The 18,636-nt window shown below is 34.1% G+C and overlaps 2 protein-coding genes across 3 annotated transcripts in view; one reads left to right on the forward strand and one right to left on the reverse strand.

The window, feature by feature from the left end:
• The window catches only part of LOC140984936 (mitotic spindle checkpoint protein MAD1), a 13,600-nt gene extending 11,907 nt beyond the window's left edge, over positions 1-1,693 (forward strand). For both annotated transcript variants that reach the window (XM_073452635.1, XM_073452637.1), the window contains 3 exons: positions 413-541; positions 642-680; positions 1,420-1,693. In XM_073452635.1, coding sequence (XP_073308736.1) covers positions 413-541; positions 642-680; positions 1,420-1,509 — 258 coding nt within the window. In that variant the 3' untranslated portion in view covers positions 1,510-1,693. The remainder of the gene's footprint in view (positions 1-412; positions 542-641; positions 681-1,419) is intronic.
• A 462-nt stretch (positions 1,694-2,155) lies between these two features.
• On the reverse strand, positions 2,156-8,523 carry LOC140984462 (uncharacterized). The gene is made up of 8 exons (XM_073451891.1): positions 8,330-8,523; positions 7,289-7,357; positions 6,535-6,660; positions 4,624-4,706; positions 4,455-4,530; positions 3,504-3,689; positions 3,261-3,389; positions 2,156-2,641 (listed from the first exon to the last, which is right to left on the reverse strand). Exons 1-8 carry the CDS (start codon positions 8,408-8,410, stop codon positions 2,477-2,479), a joined length of 915 nt encoding a protein of 304 aa, XP_073307992.1. The 5' UTR covers positions 8,411-8,523; the 3' UTR covers positions 2,156-2,476.
• Between the last annotated feature and the right edge of the window lie 10,113 nt (positions 8,524-18,636).

The following is an 18,636-nucleotide window of genomic DNA, read 5'->3' on the forward strand; positions in this document are numbered from 1 at the left end:
CCCCCCCCCCCCCCCCCTCTTGACCATTTGATCCTTTGAATACTATATTTCTCATGGCTAATATCAACGAAATACAAGGCAACAATATCAAACAAACTCGAGTAACTGCTCCTAGAACCGTCACCTGTCAAACTCGTTTGCTTTGTCTGGATAAGAACAAGCGTAACTGCTGCTAGATGCATGTTTGTCCGCCTGCCGCCTGTCCTAGACGTTTGCCAAGTGTCATTCTTCTTGCTTGCTAGGCTTATGTGAGTTATATTCAGAAAATATAATCAAACACAAGCGTGATCAAACGTGAGAGTGATAGGCTTGAGCGTGCAAGTCTACCCATTGAAGGGTTGAAAAAGTTAGCAATAAAGTGATTCTTAGATCTACCAATATCTTGATTATAATATTTTTGAAAATGGTGCAGATTGTGATGGATGACCACCAGCGTTCAGATGGCATACCAGTCACACGGTTTGTTCTTCATTCTATTTATGCTATGAGCGACGAGGAGAAGCTTGAATTTGAATATGAATCTGGAAACACAAAACTTATAGTAAGTGGGTGGTGGTTGTATCTCTCTATTATTGTGGAGATTGACTTGATAAAATCTGAACTACTTGTTTTTTCCAACTTCTTATCATTCAAAATACTAGGTGAATGCATACACCATGCAGCCTGAGATATCACGGCAGGTCTGAACTAAACATCTTTTATTGCTTCTTTATTTTCTCATATCAGTGGTTTGATTGCAACCATTTTCTATAAAATAAAGATGTTGAATTTTAAATTAGAAGTGGCATGATCTTGTCTGCGATGGAAGGACATTGCTAAATGAAATAGGATCTTGTTGGTTCACCTAGTTTGAATTTGCATAACCAATGGAAGTTAATTTTTTTAAACAGGATATCCTGTCTTAAATGTTTTCTTTAGGCAAATCAATAATTTAGCCATTTAAATTTTCTTGCTTCCAGAAGAGAGCAATTTGAGAGCACCCTGCGTCCTCTAATATTCAATTGCATTCCCCGGAAAAAAATTGAGCTTATTCAGGTTTCATTTTTAATTTTCTTTGTCCGTGAAAATTCTCGTCGATAACTTATGACGAAGATTGCTCGGGTAACGGCTAGGTTTATCCTAAATTGATTATTATGATTATTGTTATGCAAATGCATCTTCTGTTATATTGTTCTTCTTGCCTTCTATTTTGCGATGGCGCTGTCATGTCTTGAGTTTTTTGCATGCTACTTGGGTCATCTTGGTATTGAACATCAGAATAGTAACTGCATAGAACATTTCCCGTGCTTAAGTGAAAAATCAACTGCAGAATTTAAAAATAATGCCTTGAACTGGTTGCAATCACCAGTTTCGAACCTCAGCTGAAGGTATCTCATTTCACATGTCTAGTTTTGTGTTTGACTGATGCGATTTTTGCAGGTTGAAATATTTATTCGGAAGATGAATTCAATTCCTGCTTTCATTTCAAATCTGACAGTGGAGTCTTTCAATAAGCGTACTCTGTCATGAAATGTGGCACTGGATTTGCATTTAATCAAGCACTTTCTCAATGTTGATGGATGCATCACAATACTGATTGTAAGATATTTGTTAATTAATGTCTGGGAACCCGTTTACTTGTAAGTCTATTTAAGAGCACTTCTGTATTGTTAGACATAATTATAAAATCCCCTTTGCACTTGGTTTGTTCTTCGTTCATGAAATGCAAATAATTTCTGAAGCACAAAAGTTCCTTGTAGAATCATATTTGCATTCAGACCATATGCCTGTTTAAATTCCTTGATCCCAAATTCGTCGGCGTGATAATTTAGCATCGAGCTTGGCATCGAGGGTATAGAGGATAAAATGGCCTAATGCAAAGTCGAACCAGCTAGGCGAGCAAGAGTAGTTAACCTTTGTCGACAGAAATTATGCTCCGACTGGTTTATTTCTTGTCGGGTGACTAGAAAACTTAAAATATTTTCTCAACGCAATTTTATCATAATTCTGTAACAAAATCATACATCTAACTGTAATTTAACCAAATCAAACTCTTATTTCAATAAAAAAAATAGAATAGTTTGAATAACCAGAAATATATTTGTATCTAGCTAGTTCAATAGAAAAAAAAAGACTTTCGTAAATTAGAAGCTAAACCCCGAATTCAAACACAACATTGAACTATTAACATATTTCTCACCCAATACATAAATATGAAAAGATCAGGCAAACTAATACATAATTTGGGTATTCTAATACTAAAACATCTGAAATTCCATGAAACCTAACCTCGTCACTCAAACTGCCATCCGGCATTTTCGTAGAAAACAATGTAAAACAGAGCACCAGCTGTTTGGAGAAATGAATCCAGTAATCGAGACCCAGGGCCTTTTAAATGTTCCCACAGCTGGTAAATTGTATCACATATTGGCCGTTTTAAGTTTACTTCTTACATTCGAACATAACAGGAAAAAAACTCGAAACCGACTTTTGATACCTACTCGTCTGCAGTTTCCATATTTGCTCCCTTTAGATGCAGGTGTTTTTCCCTTTTCTGAAAATCAGTCAAGCCCTTCCCACTTCCGGTTACACCAACTTTCCCAAAATGATCATCTGGAGATTTGAATATGCTCTCTCGCTTTCGACCAGAGAAAAATCCAACCTGAGGAATAACTCAAAACGGATGAAATCAAAGACAAATGAAAGAGAGTCATGAACAAAGAGAAGAATGACAAATAGGAAGGACAAATCAAGTTCCGTTTTTAAGTTGTACACCAAAATATGTAAGCTTCTCATACATTAGGTCTCACTTAATGCTTTGACGTTTAGACATCAGAGGAAGGTTTTAGGGAAAACAAAGGAAAATGGAAATGGAAATCTGAGCAAAAAAGACGAGAGCTGAGAAAAATTGGACAATTTGGAATAGGAAACGAAAGCTCTTCACCATTTGGATTATAAAAAAAATATCAAGAAATAAAAGGAATAAGACATGCTGAAGCTTCTTTCAAACTGCTATTGAAGTGCGTTGATGGATCAAATGTCACGTAATACAATATAGGTGACTAAATTTTCCAACATTTAATATGCTGTGTCTACGGGTAAATTTTGAGTGTTAGGGTCTGTGGGTGAAAGAGGAGCAATGCAAGTGGACAACATAAATAGGGAATTTCATTTAGCAAGTAAGGACAGAGACTGCTAGCATGTAGCAAGTTATCAAGTCAATTCCAGATGCAGCCAGGCAAATGCTATCGTTATTGCCCAAGAATTGTTTGCAAGGGTACCTTCTTGGCCCGGCCTTTAGTTGTCTGGAATTGCTGCCAGGCATTCTGTCTCTTATTCTGTGTAACCTCTTTCTCTTCCAAGCGCATCTTGGACTTGAAAGCATGTATCTTTTTTCGCTTTGCTGCTTTCTGTTAATAGCAAGGTTGTTAGGTAAAAAGTCAAAGCCCAGAAATCTAGATAAGTTGTAGCTGAAATATGAACTTACTGATCACAAAAATGTTGAGCAATAATTCTAAACATACCACATCTTCAGGATCATTAATATTGATTTGAAGTTTTTCAGGCACAGTCCAGGACTGGAAGTCTTTGGCAGCAGCTTGAGCAATTTTCCGTTTAAGGGCTTCCTTTGTAGCCACGGCTACCTTTTCAGCTTCAAGCAACGGGTCTGCCGTATCTTCTTGAATTGATCTAACATTATCAGGATCCACCTGGAATCACCGATTATACAAACCAACTCAAATCAAGTGTTCTCAAAAATATTTCAGTACATCTTAGGAGATCGCAAACAAAAGAACTGAAATAACGAAATCAAAGGTTGAAGTTTGTTCCTTTGGCACCGATGACAATTTCTGGGCCATCAAATTGTCTCTAAAAATATTTTAGTTAGTTCAACTTGTTGAAATCGTGAAGAAGGTAAACAAAATTTGAAAATCATACATATGCTTTACAAACCAACTCAAATCAAGTGTTCTCAAAAATATTTCAGTACAACTTAGGAGATCGCAAACAAAAGAACTGAAAGAACGAAATCAAAGGTTGAAGTTTGTTCCTTTGGCACCGATGACAATTTCTGGGCCATCAAATTGTCTCTAAAAATATTTTAGTTAGTTCAACTTGTTGAAATCGTGAAGAAGGTAAACAAAATTTGAAAATCATACATATGCATTACAGCCAAAGAGTATCAAAACATCAAATCAAAGGGAAAACTAACATAATCAATGTTTTTTTAAAAGAAAAAATTCATTTGATACATTATTAAGATAATTAATCTTTACAGTAAACCTAAACTTCGAAAGCTGGTTATGAACTAAAATAAACATGTATGAGAAAAACGATCTTGTCAATGATTAATCATGGCAATACCAAACAAAATGAGGTGACATGGGATATGGAATTTAAATACAACAAAAAATCAAATTGTTTGGCTCAAATCAGAAGAGCCAATTCCCAAGATTGTGGCAGTTAAATCATACCTCTTCCTTATTACCCCAGCCCTCATAGCAAATATAATACCCATTCACAGTATGACCTTCAATAGTTCCATCATACCTGAATATCATTCCAACAATAAACCACAGAAAAGAGAACACAAACAAAAGAAATTCAATCGTAGTAGCATATAATATATTTTGATTCAGATACCATTCTCCATCTTCACTCCAAACGGCTTGAACTTTGGTGCCAACAGGAAATTTATGAATAATTTCAGTTCTTGATCCTGATTTCTGGAGTGCATAATGAACAAAATTAGTTTCACTAGCCAAAAATAGAAGGTACAATCATGACCAAATTAGAGTGGGAGGAAAAAGCAAATGAAAAATAACCCAAAAAGAACAGTTGGAAATTAGCAAGACACAACTCAGTAGAAGTTAGATATGAAAAGTGGGGATACAAAATGGGAAAACTGCACCACTTAGCTGCTTTAAGGTATAAAACAACCACTAAAAGTGAAACAAACAATAAACAATGGCACACAAGACCGCCGATTTAAGAAAATACATAGCATATTAATACAATGAATTAAGATGTAAACCAACAAAGCAAAGAAAAATTTCAATCCAATTTCAGGTTCAGCTTCCTATTGCAAATTGATCCCAGTCACCATAACAATTGCAATTTGCGATCACAACCAGATGAATGTTCATGATTCATCACTGTAATCACCATCATCACAACCAACTGCTCCCCGACCCCCTAGCAGAAAAATAATACGATTTGAAGTTTGGTCGGATCTCTGGCTTAGACCTAAAGATTGTCCGGCAGTTAAAGCACCGCTCTGGCAACTCAACACTCCCCTCTTTCCCTCTCTGACAGAATCGTATTCAAGAGTTTTCTCATTCAAATCATGGCTCCTCATGGAACATAGGGTGTGGCGTTCTTCTATTCAATTGGTTTGAACATCGTTAAAAGCCCAATAATCACAGGCCTATCTTCTAAGGCACAGCGAGGCACGGCCTTAAGGAACCCCTTTAGGGGAGAATGCACCTAAGTGCACCTTAAAATCTCAATGCAAGCTTCGAGGACATAATTATGAAAATAATGTGAAATAAATATACAGTATCAAGTCATTACTCATATGATAATAACTATTTTTATTATTGTTCATTAGTTTATGAAGTGCAGTTAGAGAATATGTGAGGAATTTTTATCCATGCATCTAGATTCTAGAACACCATGTCCTAGTACGCTTTGTAAGTGAAACCAAGCATTGAGCTTTTGAGCTCGGCTTTAAAGCAATGTGCACCTTGAACAATTTACATAGTTTGAGTTCAGTTTCTAAAACTTGTTACCAATTCTCCAAAAAAATATCAATCATCATTACATCATTTTCAATCCTTTCCCCAAATATCAATTTTATCAACTTCAATGCTTCCACATCATCATCAACATATTTAATGCAACTTCACACAAATTCCAAACATATTCTAACAAATATAACATTTCATTGCAAATACTATATTTTGAAATTAAAAAAAAATCTCGTTCTAATAACCATCCACATCAATTCAAATATTATGTAATATTAATCAAACAAAATAAACATAATTTGACATGCAACACAAAAACCATATTCTAAGAAAATAATACTAAACATAAGTTTTTATCTTCCAAAAACATTTCTCATAAATTTCCCCAAAAATGTTTTCAAAAAATTTAAAAATAAAACCAATCACTGTCTTAATAACTACAGGCGAATCATTTGGTGCCAAGCATGCGGGGTTATTTATTTTAATGCCAGAAAATATGGTGCAGGCAATGGCAAAGTGTTGCTTAGGGATGGACTTTATTTCTCAATCAAAATTCAAGGTCGAAGACACATCAAATTAAAAGTACTAGTTTATCCAAAACAACCGGAATCTCACTCTACTCCTTCAGTTATTCCAGGAAATTCACATTCAACTCTAAATTGCATATTAATGTCATGAATATATCCAGATGGAGTAAACCGTTACTTTCTAATAGTATCAACTACAAAGTTAAACTGAATTAAAAATTTATTTCAACACCGAAAAAACAAAAGCAATCTCTGAAAAAAATTAAAGTATAACATACCAGATCAGATGAGCTCCCAGAAAAATGCGAAGCAGAAGATGGTTCAGTGCTGATCCCAGTGCCAACTCCAGAATTACTATCACTTTGTTTTGCAGTTGCCAAAAGTTCCTCCGTCAACTCAATCACCTGCAGCCACAAAATGAGCCAAGTCCAAACAAAAACCAACAAACTAACAATTACTTCGGGCAAAATAAACTAAAAAACAGAAACTTTGAACTTCAAATCCGAGTGACATCTGAAAATCACGAGACAGATGCAAGCTGGCCATCACCAAACATAGCACACCTGCAATAGAATCAAGACACGAGTGATGGGAACCTTTATAATGTCTCTCAGACCATAAGTTTTTCAAATCCGACACGTCTCATCAGCGTGCTTCGCTTAACAGGACAAGATATCCTCACCTTAACTAACCAAAGGGTATAAAGATCTCTTCTCAGTCAGAGGTAGTTCCTTGAAACTGCTTGTTCGAGCAACAGTAATATTTGAGAAAGAGCAAGATGTATTGATATTAAATTTCACAAAAAGGGAAGGAAATCTCATCAGAGTTTTAAACATACAGTGGTAAATCATTATTGACTTCTGATTCACACATATGTTAGTCTGAGATCGATTCTAAGAACCAAATGTCAGTAGAAGCTGAGAGAAACCAATGTGCATGCCAAAGCAAAGGCATTTGGGAGTACAAGTGGTTATCCTAATGGGAGAACCGGGAAAAAAAGAATAGTAAAGTAAACGATTAAAAGGAGATAACCTCCACAAGTTCCCTCTCCATATCCACATATTCAGAGTTTTTTGGATGATCATCCAATAGTTGTCGAACCTGATTCAAATAACAGGAAACATGGTTAAAGAATTCATTTAATTTCCAACTTTAATTAAAACTTCAAAAAAAAACAAAAACAAAAAAATGATCGGAACATAAGGAATTAAAAAGAGGAGTAAAGAAGGAAAAAATGGAAAAGGTATGCTAGGATTCCTTTGCTACAAAGTTAGAACTTTAAAAAAAACTACAAAATACAAGGTGGAGCTGTACACCCATTCTGACCAACTACCAAAACATAAAACAAAGAAAATACACAAAAAAAAACCAATTCTTTGGTCACTCCTCCCAAAAAATTTCACTCTATGTAACCATTAATAGATTTTGATATGCCATTTTAGAGATTTACAAGAACAAATCAAAGCAGTAATCAGTAAGTAAGTAGCAAAATTTTCATCTGTGTATCATGAATAGTCATTGAATTAGTTGCATATAGACATTGCAAAGACCTTTTTTCCTAAAATATGCACATGACACGTGTACATAGAACACTTTTCATGAGAGAGTCTAAGCAAAACTGAATAAAACAGCAAGTAATCAGCGTAATTCGGCAAAAACCTCACAGAAACCATGTTTGGTTAATTATCAAGTAGATAGCAACCTATGTTGGTCATAAAAAAAAACCAACTGCGCACTCATCATCTCTGTGATGTTCAAATTTGCAAGTCAGGTCGCCATTTAAATTCTTGAAAGTCACATAGAAAGATATATCTTATCCTCCAATTTTACATCTCTCTTTTAGTATAGGACGTTTTCCCGCTCCATCCACGTCCTGAAGAACAAAGAAATCAAAACTCCTCTGCCTCATCCAAACCTCACCAAGCAAAAAAAATAAAAAATATACAAACTTGCAAAGTTACGTTCCCAAATTAAAGTTCTGACATCGATTATTCAAGGTAGCACAACCCAACACAAATCGAATCACACAAATTTCAATGTTTCCATTCGACGAACATGAGCATGAAAGAGTACCTGTTGAAGCTGTTGTTTGTAAGTGGAGAGATTGGAAACAATTTCTTGAAAATTAACCTCTTCCCCTTCAATGTTTTCCATTTTCTAATCAAATCAGAGACAATAATTCGATCGGTTGCGAGAAGAGTAGAAACCCTAATCTGCAATTCGGTATTTTGTACGGTTTTCTATATTTCCTCAATTTGACCGTAGGAGCACACATATAATTAATTAAATAATATAATATATATAAATATTAAATATATAAACAAACCAAATCAAGTCGAATATTAATAAAAACTCAAAGCTCGAATTAAGTATATTTGATTTCAATCTCGATTTGAAGCTCGAATTTTTTTAAATATTTTGGTTTGAGTTCGGCTCGAAATCTTCGAATCTATTCGCAAGCTATTTGAACTATTATTTGGATAATAAGATTCGAAAATAAAAGTTCGGCTCGAAAAATATTAAGACTCACGAAATATCCGTACAAAATAATTTTGTCTTGAGTTCGGCTCGAGAAAAATTCGAACATGTTCAAATTCGGCCTGAGTTCCATAAATTCGAATATTAATCAAATTTTCATCGAACCAACTAGAAAAATTCGCAAACCAGCTTGATTCGTTTACCATTAATAATTTGGTGAAGCTTGTGTTGAAATCACAATGTTACTCATTTTCTTCTGTTTTAACTAAAAAATATTATATTGCTTATTAGTAATTTTACACTTCTTATCTTATTCCAAAATAAAACTTCTCAAGCACAGATTTACTTCCTTCTAATGTTTGAAATTTTTATCGAAGATATTTCGTTTGAAGGTTTAAATTTTTTTTCCTTCTTAATTCCATTAGATTTTATGGCTCAATTTGAATAATGGGGACATGTTTTAATCCCCTTTTCGCTTCTATTTTGTCTATTTTCAGGTTATTAAAGCATGTTTGGCGGCTTGGATTTGTTATCTTCTAATAATCTGAGACAAAAAAAAAATGATTCTAAAACATGAAGTTCTTCTGCTGCTGATCAATTAATTATGAATTAAATAATTACGTATATTTAATGTTCATATGTAGATTCAACAATTAACAAAGTAATTTTGCTTAACTTTTGACATTCCACTGAGTTTTTTTAGTCTAAACACAGTTAAACGATAGTGAATGTTTTATGTTTGAGTTTTAGCTTGAATAACATTAAAATGACTCGCGCTCTTGTATCATATCATTACTTACTCTTAGTTCACCATTGAACCATGAGTCCAAATAATAATAATAAAAAATATTTAAGTTAATTCTTATTTCTTTCAAATGCAGTAGAGAAATACACATAATAATTTTGGTGATTGCTTTACAATATGATCATAATGGTAAATGAGTTTTTTCCTTTGATGAAATCCAGTGTATGTATTTGATTAGATGTATGTCCGATTACATGAGAATGATTGTTGTTTCCTTTATATTATTCCTCTGTAGTGGTCTTCCTCGGTCGGAAAACTGATGATTCAACTAGAAAATTGACTACTCAAGTTCAGACATGATTCATTCAATTGCTCAATCTAATAAATTCAGATTCAGCTTCAACCTAAATATGATAAGTGATATCCATGCCCCATTGGTGGAAATCCAGAAGGAAGATCAGTCACACTCTTATGGTCAGTTGTGGCGACGAGAGGATTTTTCTACGAAACAGAGACCATGACTACGTAAATTAGGTGTGGGAGGAAGGATCGGAGTGGCTTATTAAATATTTAAGAGTTCTGTTAGGAGGAAATTTTAGGGAAGCGAAATTTTGGGAATATTGTTGTGTTTAAGTTGTCAAAGAAGTTAGCGAGCTAGAAGAAATCATTTTTATCAAGGGAGCCGATTAACTTTGATTTCGGCAATGTTGAGTGCCCTTCCAATGTACTAAATGTCTCTTTTAGAGTACCATAAGGTGTGATGGCGGTTATGGAGGAGATGATGAGACACTTTTTATGGGACGAAGCTGACGGAAACTCATGACATTGTCGTTTGGTCGCTTGGGAACATGTATGCATACCGAAACATGAAGGGGGCTTGAGAATAGTTGTTTGAGAAACAAGACACTTTAGGGAAATGATAGTAGAGACTGGAGATGCTCTTTGGAAAATGATTCATTGTGTAAAACGGTCATTAAAAGCAAATATGAGATTGTAAGATAATGAATGTGTCGTGGGATTAGCTAGCAATGTTACTTTTAGAAGCCTTTGAAAATTTATCTCCAGAATTTACTCGGTTTTTCTTCTTTTAGTCAGGTTGGTGGTTAAATGGGGGATATCATAAGATTTTTGGAGAACAAGTGGGGGGATTTCCTTCGTTTAAAGACCTTTACCTAGTTTTATTTCAGATTTATTCGCTTCAAAATCAGCCCATTTTTCGATTCTTTGACGAAAACGTACATAGTCCCAATTTTTCTTTATCTTGGGTTCTACACTTCAGAAGGGATTTGAGGGACGACGAAGTGATTCAGTTGGGTTCTTTGTTAGGTGTGTTAGATACTATTAGGTTGGAGGTGGGTGTTGCAGACTTCAGGATTTGAGAAGGGGTTTCTTTAGGGTCATTCTCTATTAAATCTTTCTGGTCGATTTGGTTAGAGCGAAACAGAAAGATTTTCGACAACTTAGCAGAATCGACTGACGAGTGTTTGGATAACATCATATTTAGAGCTGTAATGTGAAGAAGAAAAATTTTAGATTTTAAACATTTATCGATTCAGATTTGGACAGGAACTGTAATTTCATTTTTGAGGATGTTGTGATCAGATTGTTTGTTTTTTTAATGTACTTGTAAATATTTTTTCTGTCTTTTGTAAACCTTATCCTTTTATTTTATCTCATATAAAATATTGTTTCATATATAAAAAAATTGTTTATTGTCTTTTTTAAAATTTTTTTGGTTCGTATTATGGAATCTTTGCGACATGTATTTTGTCTTTTTTATTTTATATTAATCACAATTTTTGGTATGTAATTGTGTGCTTCAAGTCTTCAACTCAGTTTTGTATTTTTATGTTTTGTATTTTTATGATGCTGGATGTTGCCTATTTTTTCAAACTATTTATGTATTACATTTCACACGTAACGTGTATGCTCGGTCGCTAGTAATAACAAAAATAATTAACTAATATTTTTTAATCAAAAATAGAGTTTAATACAATTTATATTAAACCGAAATAACCGATGAATCAATTTGATTCTGTAAGGCCCGAGATTATATCACATTAATCCGAGATTATTTAGTTTACGAATTTTGGAATGGTGAATTAGATTCCACGGTTTTGTTGTAATTAAGTAGGATTGAAATTGAATTAAAAGATTGAGCGGGGGCCGTTTTGCAAATAGTGAAAAGTTGAGGGACTAAAGTGCAAATATGGAAATTTAAGTGGGACACTTGTCTTGGCCATCCCTTGAACGTGTCATTGTTTACTTAAAATTCAGAATTGGCATGGGGAAAACCGAGAGTATCCATGGCTAGCTTCCTTAATGGTTTTCTTATCTTCAAAGCTTCATTTTGCAACATCCAACCATCAACTTATTAATCCAAGTATAGATTCTTGATCCTTACCTTAAGAGCTTCAAGGGGAGGTAATTTTCATCCATTTCCAGCATGTTTTGAAATGTAGATGTTGGAGGATTTGTGATTTAATTGTTGATATGTGTTCTTGAGTATATAGAGATTATAGAACCGTAATCGGATCGAAGAACAAGTTGATTTTGGAATTGTTATGATTTTCTAATTTTATCGATTGAAATTGAACAGATTTGGATTATGGATTGTTTACAGATTGTAACGGATATGTGTTATGGTTTGTAATTGATATATGTTGTTATTGTATTGACGGGGATATCGGGATTGTGCCGTTATGCCGTTGATTTGAATTAAATTCAGATTGATCAGATTCGGTATTGAATTGTGAATGGAATGTTGATATTGCTATTCTCGATATGTCATTTCAGATTTACAGAGACAGTCTTGAGTTCAACACTTATATTGCTTCAGACCGAGACTACGAAAGAAAGGTATAAGTCAATGTCGAACCTGGGAGAATGACTCGAGTTAGATATAACTTGAGTTTCCCTAAACCACATACTTATTATTATTATATGCATTGATTTGAATTGATATGCTTGTTCTATTGAGTTATAGAAAGCGTGATTAGACGATTGGTCTTGTGACAGAGGTGCCAGACGGTGATAGAGTAGTCACTGGCCCATTGCACATTGTCACAGAGGAGTTATTGGCGGAGGTGCCAAAGTCTTTGACGGATAGGTCAAGACACTTGATGTTTGGTTTATATCGATGTTTGATTAGGAGTGGATTTACTTCTATTACTGAGATTCGATATAGTATGCCAACGTCTGGAAACCGGGATCCTTAGACTAGGAATGAGTCTCGTCTGAGCTGTAGAGTCACGAGTTATTTACAGTTTTATATCGATTTATGTTTTCAGATTTAATACATGTGATTGATATTTGTTTCATGCTTTTATATCGATTATATGATTGCATGTTTTGTTGATTTATACTGGGATGTATTTCTCACCGGAATTATCCGGCTGTTGTCGTGTTTGTATGTGTGCATGGCAACAGGTGGGACAGGATCGGGGTCAGGAAGAAGATGAGAGAGATCGTGATTAGAGTGGAGACTTCGGACTTTGATGTATATAGGGTTTGGAACACTTGACATTTAGTTGTTACACCTTAGTTTGAGTTTGATGTTTGTTGTACAAGACTTGTACTATTATACTGATATGTATAATTAGATTGATTCCATTACGTTCCGCACTATATTAAAAAAAAATTGTAGACCCATATTAATTACATTGATCCAATTATCCCAATGACGATTAAGAAGATGATTAGCGTCCGGGTCCCACAGATTCAAAAATTGAACTTGATTTTACTTCTTTCTAAAAAAAATTTTAGTTTGTTTATTCAATTTTATTTCGATTATTTTCCTAAAGAAATCAGTCAAACAAAATAAATTATTTTTTTCAATAGAATTTAATTTTTATTAAATTTTGTTTTATAGTTAGAAGTTTTTTTTTTTTTTAAAAAAAACTTCTATATTTTGACAGTTATTTCGGATACACTTAAATAATTGATTGTGATTGGGTGGGTTGGTTTGATGAAAAATTTAGCTGGTTCATATATTATTGTTGTTTTATCAAAGTTCTTCTGGTTAATAATGTATTTCTTATTATTTTTAAAAATAATAATTATAATAATATTTACGAGAATTATTATTATTTTTAACTTATTTGTTATTAAAATTTTAATTTATTTGTTATTAATAATAATAATAATAATAATTTAAAAAATAAAAATAACATAATGTATTTTCTCCAACTAAACACCAACATTGTTATATAGGTCGTGCGAATTTTATAAATATTGAGGAAAAAATTTATGACAAGAACAGCATAAATGAAAGGCTTCACAAACCCAAAGCCCGTTTATTTGCTAATTTTTGTTTTAAGAGAAAAAATAGAATAAATTATGAATGCGTTGATTTCATTTTTCACGATCATCAATCCAATAATATGAAAAAAATTCACTGCAATGTTGTTCATGAATAAGTCTCTTGTGAAATGATCTCACAGATCTATATTTGTGATACAAGTTGATCCAGTTCATATTTGTAGTGAAAAATAACTTCTATGGAATCAAACGACAATAAATTCTAAACTCGATCGTCCATTCTAGTATCCTAAACAAATACAATGCCAAAAATAAATGAAAGACAATTGAAGTTAATGAAATAACATCCTAACATGATTGTTTATATAAAATTCATTAGAAAATTACAAAACATGAAAATAAAATAATGCTGAAATATGAACAAAAAATATTCTTAATTCTAGAATCTGAAATGAACATTGTAAAAACAACTTGACTATAACTATGATTTTTGCATAGAGTTTTCCATTGTCGCCTCTTATGTTAGCCATGCCAACCCATAAATCACTTTGATCACCATTGCTTATTGGAGTGCATGTTTGTGAATTTTCTTTCTCGCTACTTGAATTTTTGCTTGTTATATCGCCATTCACGTCGTCCCATGCTTGAAATATTGGCTCACTTGCACAGACTTTGAGTGCAACAAAATTATTTGAATATTTGTGAAAAGATTGATCATCATGTAACATATAGCGATTAATTGGCTTCTAGGACTTCTGTAAAATTCAAGTACCTTCGTTGGTATCTGACAATGGACTTCCTTCAATGGCTTTGTCATTCTTGCATTCTCTTGTGGTTTTAGCATGACAATTGGTGCTCGATTGGGTATGGACAAGTCATGTGAACGAGCTTTTCTTGCACTAAAAATCCCCAGTAAAAATTATTGAAAAGTTCAAGCTCAAAATTATTGCAAGTGCACGACGCAAGTTATAATATAATGTATAAAAAATACGGATATTGTTCCACTGAGACTGTATTACACGAATATTATTTTCAATTGTATATTCTTTAACATATGATAATTTGAGATGAGTGTTAACTACTAGAATTTAATTAACTATATGGCTCAAAGGTTATATAAGAAATGAAAAATGAATGTTTAAAATCAAACAAGAAGTAAATTTGTCGGGAATCTCGGTTCACCTATCCTTAGTTATTTTCAGTAATTAATCTCGACAAATGTTCATTACCTTTGACAAGATTCCCTAAATAATTAACACACTTTCTCAAGTTATGTTAAACTAATTCGATACGATAAAATAATTAAATATCTTTATTATTTATCAACAGTGAATTTCATGCATGATTTATGGAATCTCCTAGCTTTCGGCCTATTGGACTATGACTATAAACGAGTATTCAATTTCATATATTTATGCAAATTGTAAACCAATGGATTATATTACTCGTTCCTATTGTAAATTATTCTCTCGAACTCACCAGTAATGTAAAATATTATCAAAGTTAGTTAAATTTCAATAAATTCAAGGAAAACAATAATATAATCAAGAATAAAACACAAGTCTATATGATTCAATTAATTCAAACAACCGTTCGAGATGGGAGCCCCTTGAATCCCAACAAAAGAACGAGTTAGCTACTAAAATTCATATTAAAATGTTCAACACAAAAATTAAATGAAAATTCTTAAACTAAAAATTCTAGAATAATCGAAGAACGGAAGACACATTGATTGAAATCCTGAATTCTTCAAGTTTTGTGAGAACTTGAAATTCCAGCAGAAGCTAACAATTCCAGTAGCACTCAATAATTCAGAAGATTGTATTTTTCCAGCAGACAGATTTCCATCAGAAGCTATTATTTCAGAAGCTTATATTTTCCAGCAGATTAGAATCCAGCAGACCGAATCCAGCAGCAGAAGAGCGAATTCCAGCAGACAGTTACTAATCCAACTTATGATTTGCAACTGAAGCATTTATCATGGAATTAAAGGCTGTAATGGCACTTAATGGCAGATTATGGCCATTAATTGGGAGGCAAACAGTCTGGAACCTTGCCTATAAATAACACCATCTGTCTCTAAATTGGTGTTACACAAATCTTGAGATTATCACTTGAATTTTCGAGTTAAGAGAGTGCTGATTTTCGAGCAGTAGAAACCAGTAGCAAGAACAGCAGATTTCCAGACTTCAACCGAAATTCTTTCATCAAATTACCGTAAGTGAGCTTATGTATAAATATCTTGAAATCAGTTTGATAATATCTGTTTTAAAGCATATTTTATGTTGATTTCTGATATCTGATTTTGAAGCACTGAAACTCCCTAGTGAACTAATGGTAGGAATATATATTCTGAACATTTCTGAATTCTGATCCTGATTCTGGCCTCACCCCTTAGAGGAGAGAACATATAGGGGACTGATATTAGTTTAGCCATGAAATTCACTAACGTGCTCAGTGCTTACTAATTCTGATTTCTGTTCTGAATCCTGTGATTTCTGAATTCTGATTCATGTTCTGTACATAAGAGTTTTCTGTATATTATTGTATTTCTGTTTCAGTAAAAAAAATGGTGTTTGAAAATTGGGAGTTATTCCCGCCCCTGCTTACTGAATGACAACCATATCACTCACCCACCAAACCCATCTCAGATAAGAACGAGGAAGAAAAGTTAGAAGAAGAAGGAGCAGATGCAATTCTGAGGCTGGTGAAGAAGATCGTTGCAGTTCTAGTTTATATTTATTCCTCTGCATTTGTTAAGACGATGTCATATTTGGTTTTACATTTCCGCTGTAAAATATTATTATTTGAGTTGTATCAGACAATGAATATTCAGTATTGTGAATAAAAGACTGGTTTCTGAAAATTCTGTACTTCTGAGGCTTGTTGTTTTCCAATGTAAATTTGAGAGCAACGTCGGTGTCAACCAACCCCCGTCTCGGGGCGTAACATTGAAGTGGTATCAGAGCAAAACCGGGTTTAATAATCTGGGGAGGAGGAACTAGAAATAATGAGTTCTTATAGACTTCTTATAGACTTCTGAAAATAAGTTCTGAAAGTTACTGAAAATAAACTACTGTAATAGACTACTGAAAATAAGCTATTGTAATAGACTACTGAAAAGATAGACTAACTATGTACAGTTAGGAAAATCAGTAAGGAAAACAAATCAAAATACAGTAGAGCTCTGAGTGTTTCAGCAGCATGTCTGAAATGAGAAGAAAAAAAAATCAGTACACCCAAAACCAGTAGCCGAAACCAGAACCAGTAGATGGAAATCAGTAGAGCTGTATGCAGAAGACTGGGTCAATAGACCTGGAATGCAGCAGACTGGTTCTAACAGTGCTGGAAAGCAGCAGACTGATTGCAGTAGCATCAGAAATGCAGTAGATAGTAAATTCCAGCAAGCGCATGCAATAGACCTCGCAAAGTGGCATGGAAGTTGAGGTGTTTTTCGCGCAAACTTCAAACGGCCATAACTTTTGATCCAGGAAGAATTTTTACTATTAAAAGTATGCGTTGGAAAGCTCTCGACGAACCCCAAATTCTTTCTTTTAGATGGTGATATCGTCCTTTCCGTAAAATTTTCCAATTTTTCGAAACTTTGAGGAATTTTCATTTCCAAACGGCTTAGTAATTTTCCACCAAATTTGGTACCATTCATGTTCTTGATGTGAATGATTTTTAGTAAATTTTTCACGCCATTCTGAGACCGAAAAATTTTGAGCTATTTCTTTTGTTAATTGTATAGGCAGTACTGAATCTGTTCATTCCAGTATTTGTCTATAACTCGACCTATATTCTTGATATCACTTCTGAACCTTTACTCTCATGTTTTGGATTTAGGATATGGCTGACCAGAGTAGCTACATTAAGAGCTTAGAGAAGAAGATAGAGAAGCGGAAGAGAGGAATAGGAAAGCTCAAGAAGAGTTTGAAACCTCTCAAGAGGCCGTTGCAGAGTTCATCGAGTTACGTGATAACTTGATTGAGAAGATCCAAGTACTCAAGATTCAAAATCACCAACTTGTGCACCAGCATAACCAGTATAGTGAGCAGACTAATGCTCAGATTCATGAGTTTCATAGCATGGTTGAAGTACTTAGTGACCAGAATGCAGTTGTGCATGGTCATATTGAACATCTACAAGCAGTAATAGACAAGCAAGATGAACCTGAAGAGGATCCAGAAGAAGAAGAAAAAGTAGAAGAGGATCCTATTGATTTGGATTTGGGAGAAGTGATAGATTAGACCATAAGTAGTAGTTTTGTAATAACACTTGTTCCCTTTGCATTCTGTTTTCATTTTCGAAGTTCGATTGTAATTGCACTTTCTTGGGAAATCAATAAAAGTTATTTCTATCCATTGGTTTCATATTTAAATTTTGAGCAATTACTCAATCATTGTGCTTCCTTTGTTTAGTCCATATTCTGCCAAAACCTTAGAACTTCCATATGTGTAGGAAATGGACGGAAGACCAGTAAGAAATAACCGCAATCCTCGTTATGGAAATCACAACAACCGCAACAACAACCGCAATGACGAAGATGCACAACAACAACCAGCACCAGCAGTTGGCCTCAGCCAAGTGGATTTGATGGCTATAGCCACGATTGTGGCAACCACGTTACAAGGGTTTGTCAACCCTAATGTTAATCAGCCGCCGCCACCACCTCTAGCTCAGAATGGGACGAAGCAGCACTATGAGGCTCTCCGAAGAGCAAGAGTCCCAAACTTCGATGGAAGCTCTGATCCTGAGGTCGGACAGAATTGGATGAAGGAGGTGGAGAATCATCTTTGACTCCTTGAGGTTCCACAAGAGATCAAGGTAGATGTGATTACACCTTTTCTTGTGGATAGAGCAGCCAAATGATGGGAAGGAGTCTCACCAGCTATGT

This window comes from Primulina huaijiensis, chromosome 9 (assembly GCF_012295235.1).
Source record: "Primulina huaijiensis isolate GDHJ02 chromosome 9, ASM1229523v2, whole genome shotgun sequence".
NCBI classification, from domain to species: domain Eukaryota; kingdom Viridiplantae; phylum Streptophyta; class Magnoliopsida; order Lamiales; family Gesneriaceae; genus Primulina; species Primulina huaijiensis.

Bases quoted from the DNA above. Each gene is read 5' to 3' on its own strand.
- LOC140984462 (XM_073451891.1), bottom strand. From the start codon at position 8,410: ATGGAAAACATTGAAGGGGAAGAGGTTAATTTTCAAGAAATTGTTTCC. The intron at 6,661-7,288 runs GTTATCTCCTTT...TTGTGGCTGCAG, and splicing joins TGGAGAGGGAACTTGTGGAG to GTGATTGAGTTGACGGAGGA. The intron at 3,690-4,454 runs GTATGATTTAAC...CGGTGATTCCAG, and splicing joins GCTGGGGTAATAAGGAAGAG to GTGGATCCTGATAATGTTAG.